This window comes from Pseudomyrmex gracilis, unplaced genomic scaffold (assembly GCF_002006095.1).
Source record: "Pseudomyrmex gracilis isolate BER0280 unplaced genomic scaffold, ASM200609v1 scaffold_2615, whole genome shotgun sequence".
Taxonomy (NCBI): Eukaryota; Metazoa; Arthropoda; class Insecta; order Hymenoptera; family Formicidae; genus Pseudomyrmex; species Pseudomyrmex gracilis.
The window spans coordinates 1-5,657 of NW_018023199.1; the positions used below are offsets into that span (position 1 = coordinate 1).

Below are 5,657 nucleotides of genomic sequence, written 5' to 3' on the forward strand. Positions count from 1 at the left end.
ACGCTTGCGCATTACCAATTATTGAACACTCCTCCTACTCTTTCTTGGAGAGCCAATAAGCATCTATCTTCTATCCTTCAGTGTTGGAACAAGTCCCGCTTATGGAAAACTTGCTCAACTAGCCATATAGGAGTATTACATATATGTCCTCCTCACATGCAGAGGCGTGCGCCATTTATGCAAAGAAGAAGAAGAACCCTGCAGTTGCACCAAACCAAAACCTCGTGCATAGGCATAGGTTTGCTGACGCTGTCCGAGTAACGTTGTGCGTATCTTATCGTAGATTTCATTTCAAGTCGAATAAAACGACGAAAGTAAAAATAATAAATATTAGCAGTGAATGCTCTAGAGACAATATTGTATGACACAGCAAATATTGCAAATTTTGATGTTAGCACTCGGAAGTGTTCGAAACAATCGTTCAAATTTGTCGCGGCATGCCTTTATTGTTTTTCGACTATACTTTATTCACGGGCATCTTTGGCGCAGAGTGGCGAAATGTGTCAAAATAAATTTATCCGCGAATAGTGCTACTCCAAAATAAATGCAAACAAAATGTGTATTTATATCGCGCATGTGTATCAAAGCTTTACAACACATTGTTTTTGAAGAAATCTGCAATCAAGACACTTAGTCGCCTTTAAACAAAGTCGGCACAATTCAGGTAATTGGATTATATTTATATATTATTGATAAGTAAATATCATGGAATAGAAGCCGTTGCAAGGTAAACAAATAATATACATATATGTATGTGAAGGAAAATATATATGCAATAAAATATTAGGAGGAAATATTTACAATAAATAGGAGGAAGATAAATATATATAATGAAATTTGAAAAAAATAATTATTAAGACTTTAATTGGCTGATTACTTTTATGGTCGATATTATTATATTTATTTATAAAACATCTACACAGTGTTTTCTTTAGCAATACTTACTGTAGAAACATATGTGTTTGTTTCTTCTACAATTTCTCGCGTACATTATAATATATATATAATCTTACATAATCGCATAATTATATTTTGTGCGTATTATATAGCGTTAATTATAACTACTTATTATATCTTTCACGGTTCATTGACATATATTTGATACCATAATTGTCGTTTTAAAAGACTAGACAAAAAACTAATTAAATAATTAGTAGATATTTTATTGATGTCAGTGCATGTGCGATTATATTTTGTTATACATTAGTCTTGCAACGAACACTTGTTATTATACATATTTCACAATTATGTAGATTACGCACATGTATATTGTTGATATAATAATACATATTATAGATTATATATATATTTTTTATAAGAGAAACTATACAAAATAGATTTTGACGTTTACCTATCGCAAAGTGTAATCGACAGATCTGTACAACCTCGATTTGATTGAACATTTGGCGAGAAAGCACTTGTTAATTTTTGGCAGCTGTAGTTTATTTTATATATCTTGTTTTGTAATAGCACGTACATAACAAAACAAAAATAATCTTTAACCCTACTTTCACTTTATTAGTAAGCAAATAAACAAATTTTTTTAGCTTTGTAACAATAACTGATTGTTTAAAAATATTTTTATTATATAAATACATAATAATTTAACATGTTGAATGCCGGACCAATTTTATATGATTTGCTCACACACACACAAGGCGCCGGAAGGAATTGTTTATAATGTGATGCTTATGGCAGCGCCGGTCACGGATGACTTCCGACATTCAACGTGTTAAAAATTGTTATAATGACAAACTTGTATCGTGCTGTGACTTGGTGAGAAGTTCTCTGGCTTCGAAAATTTAATAGTCTGTAAAAAGAGACGCAAGAAATTGAACGAATTATGTACAGACCTCCCGAAGAAAAAGAGAAATCTTATATTCTGAATATATTTCAGAAAAGAAAATACGCATCTAAACATCTATAATACTGTTTCGTTTCTTCTCCACATCCGCAGAATCCAAATCATTGCCAAGGCTGCCCACACGACCTCTCAATCCGACCCCACCGCCGACTTGACCGGTTGCTTTGAGCTTTTCTTGCATCTGCGCCAGAATATCTTGCATCCTGCGTATCTGTAAACCACAAACATAAGTTAATGGGTAGCAATGCGGATAATTTAATATACACATCTCTTACCTCTTCATCTTTCTGCAAAAGAAGTCTGTCTGTGTCGGATATACTGTTCTCAAAGTGTGGTCCAGAATCTCTTTTAAGTTTACTGTAAAAAGAGATAAAAAGATTATATGTAGCAAACTTTATCATTAAAAAAAAATGAGACTGATAAAGTATTTATTAAATGCAGTTGAAGCATATATAAGTTATGTGAAAAGAAACGATATCGTGCAGTTTTTTGAAAGAAATATTTTATCTCAAGGTTTACTTACAAAAACATAAAAATTAATATGATACCTCTTGATCGGATTATCGTACTAGTATCAGAATCATATCAAACTAGATAAAAACTATTTGACAAATAATTTGCAATAATCATGCAAAGCGTACAGGATTCTCGAAAGACAATCATGCTCTTCAAGTGACCAACACATTGTGAAGTCAACGTATTGTGAACATATTGTGAAGTAATAAAAACTTGAAAACTAATACGGTAAAGATAATAATATTCCATTTACGGTTTATTTTTGAAACATCCTGTGCGCATTGCGAACGCGCTTTAAGCGTCCGTATGTTATACCTACTGAAATGCAATATTTATTTACATGCGTAAATACCTCCGTTCCCGGATCGCTTGCTGCGAAATTTGTGAAATACATTGGGCCCGAAAATTCTCGTAGTGAACGTCCTGCGTGACGTCCTTTAGATCTTGCATATGCGTCGATATTAGCATTGTCCTTAGTTTGACGAAGTCACTGTGCTTCGGGTTCTCGACTATGATCAACCAGAATCGTGACATTAAAGATCGAGCACTGGCGCGCGAAAGCCAGAGGTGTGCTTTATATGCGATTCTCAACCCCTTCAGCTTTCGTGTACGCTAATTAATGCCACTGATTGATTTATTCTCGTAAAAAAAAAAAGATCTGGTAAATATGCAGTTATAGGGACCATCTCCCGATCTCTACAATTTTGATATATGTTATCAAGGTTATCATTCTGAGTAATATTGTGAAGATTTTAGCCGGCGGTCGTTGTTCATTAAAAAGTTATTATCAGAAAAAGTTTGAAAAGTGGAATGTAATTATTTGTCATTATATTTATTTAGCAAAAACAAAAATTATATGACATGAAAATTTGGAAAACATAAATTTATGTGGAACTTTGCTTTGCGTGGAAAGTGTGTATGTGGAGGCAGACTTCTCTTACGGAAAGCTCCATGATTGAATCTCGCTTTGCATAGAAAGTTCAAAACCGTAAAAAATTAAATATGTAAAAAATCTCGTTACGACAAGCTAAAACCGATGCAGGGTTCCACATAAGTTTACAACTTTCCATGCAAAGCGAGGTTCCAAATTTATGTGTCTAGTTTTTTGATAGTGAAGCTTCTCTTTCCACAAAGCGAGATTCCACATGGGTTTATAGTTTACCAAATTTTCAACTTTTATTGGGTTCTAACAAGTATTTGTGTGATTAATTTTTTATTAATAACTTCTTAATGAACAATAAGCGATGGCTAAAACCACTTCAAGACTACTCAGGAGAGTGTTTTTGACAACATATGAAATACATATGTACCAGCATTTATTTTATATACGATAGCACTTAAATACATACTATTCATTAAATAATTTTGTTAATAACAGTTTAACTAACAACGAACGCCTAAAACCTTTATAGTATTATTCAGGGGAATGACCATGATAACATATGTCAAAATTATCGAAATTGGGAGGTGTTTCCTATAACTGCATAATTACCAAAGACCTTAAGTCAAAATCTTTTTTACCACTTTAGTATTATGATTTGCTTCTTACTTGACAATCTGAATAAAAAGTGAAGACGAATGCTTCTAATGAGAAGTATTTCAAATCCTTTCTGATGTGAATCGATGATTGCTTTGATAGTATTGTACTGAAGCGAACTTATGAAATTTTTAATTCAAACGCGTAATTCTTTTAAATAGTATAATAATAATAGTTATATTAAAGAAGATTTATCTTATATTAATGATAATTGGATCACATTCTTCGACGATCAAATGAGTTTTTATTACAAGTTAAATGAGTTTTATTACAAGCCGATCATTTATTTTTAGTGAATTGATCATTTGTTTTCATGTCGATAGATGTTTGTTGAAAGATTAACTGTTTTCAATTTTATACTCACCTTATATCGTAGATGAAATTAGTATAATCAAAAATTATTAATTTTATGTAGAATATAAAGTCACCTTCTACTACGCCCCACGGATATTGACGACCGCGAACTTTTCTTCCCGCAACTTCCAGAACTGTCGAACTGCCGACGACTGCAAACGGTATGCAAGCTTTTAACTCTTTATCCTGCTGTTTGAATTCCTCATCTTCGTCACTATCGCAATCCGGAAATTGATATATCTAGACAAAAATTAACTGTATGATATAGGAATAAAAGGTATTAGAGAAGTACATTAAACATTATGTAAAATTTCTTAAAACGTTTAAAGTATGTAATTTATTAAGATTGCTCTCTCTCGCGCTAAGAGAGAAGTTTAATACGCTACCTGAATTTCGTGCTCCTCAATATCTTGTAAAATACGTTCTTTCAGCTTTTTCACTTCTTGAGTAGTTAAAGTATCTGCTTTTGCTATTACAGGAACAACATTAACTTTCCGATGTAAACGTCGTAATACTTCGAGATCTAATTGTCTGAGACTATAAATAAATAATCCTTAATATTAAAAAAAGAACAATAATTAAGCTTGACTTTACCCTAGATTTCTATTGAATATTATCGAAAGATACTAAATTTGCGGCAAAAAATTTGGTATTTTTAAAATAAAATTTATTAAAATATCTATTTTTTACACATACCCATGGCCATAAGGTGGTATAAAATACAGACAACAATGAACCCTATTGTCTTGAATATTTTTTCTATTTAAGCCGCTTTCATCCGTAAAATATTGACGAAATTGTTCGTCAATGTAAGCTGAACATGCTTTCCACGTATCCTCGCAATTGACCGCATCACCAAATCCTTCAAAGTATCATTATTTGTATAATTATTTTGTATTACTAGCTAGTATATAATATTTTTACAGTATCTCTATGTGACTATTATTTCTTCAATGAAATACAAAAGAAATCTAATTTGACGATACTTCTCACCTGGAGTGTCTACGATTGTCAGACGGAGCCGAACACCACGCTCCTCTATATCCATCGTCTTCTTTTCGATAGAGGTAGTCTTAGCCACGCGTTCTGAAAGTAGATGATGAATATGTATCGCCTTCTTTTTGATGAGACAAGCGATTTACAATATGCAGGTAGATCAAATATTTTCCGTGTGTCAATAACTCGTATGAAGAGCACGCAAATGATTTTAAAGTAGCGATAGTCTAGTACACCACTCTCATCATTATACAATGTCAAGTTTTTCAATCTTTACCAAGCATAATATTTGTTCAAAAAGAAAGATACTTTAGATATAATGGTGTTTTATTTTCTTGATATTTAATAAAGTGATTGATAGAAGAATTCTCTCTCTCTCTCTCTCTCTCT

At 32.2% G+C, this 5,657-nt stretch overlaps 1 protein-coding gene across 5 annotated transcripts in view; it reads right to left on the reverse strand.

Moving 5' to 3' along the window:
• Positions 1-875: 875 nt before the first annotated feature.
• Positions 876-5,657, reverse strand: part of LOC109862910 (septin-2) — a 5,839-nt gene continuing 1,057 nt past the window's right edge. For 2 of the 5 annotated variants that reach the window (XM_020443076.1, XM_020443081.1), the window contains exons 3-8: positions 5,265-5,357; positions 4,968-5,133; positions 4,658-4,808; positions 4,346-4,511; positions 2,721-2,889; positions 876-2,221 (exon numbers count right to left, since the gene is read on the reverse strand). In XM_020443076.1, the coding sequence (XP_020298665.1) occupies positions 1,966-2,221; positions 2,721-2,889; positions 4,346-4,511; positions 4,658-4,808; positions 4,968-5,133; positions 5,265-5,357 (1,001 nt within the window). In that variant the 3' untranslated portion in view covers positions 876-1,965. The remainder of the gene's footprint in view (positions 2,222-2,720; positions 2,890-4,345; positions 4,512-4,657; positions 4,809-4,967; positions 5,134-5,264; positions 5,358-5,657) is intronic. The other 3 variants (XM_020443080.1, XM_020443079.1, XM_020443077.1) reach the window with 3 other exon arrangements.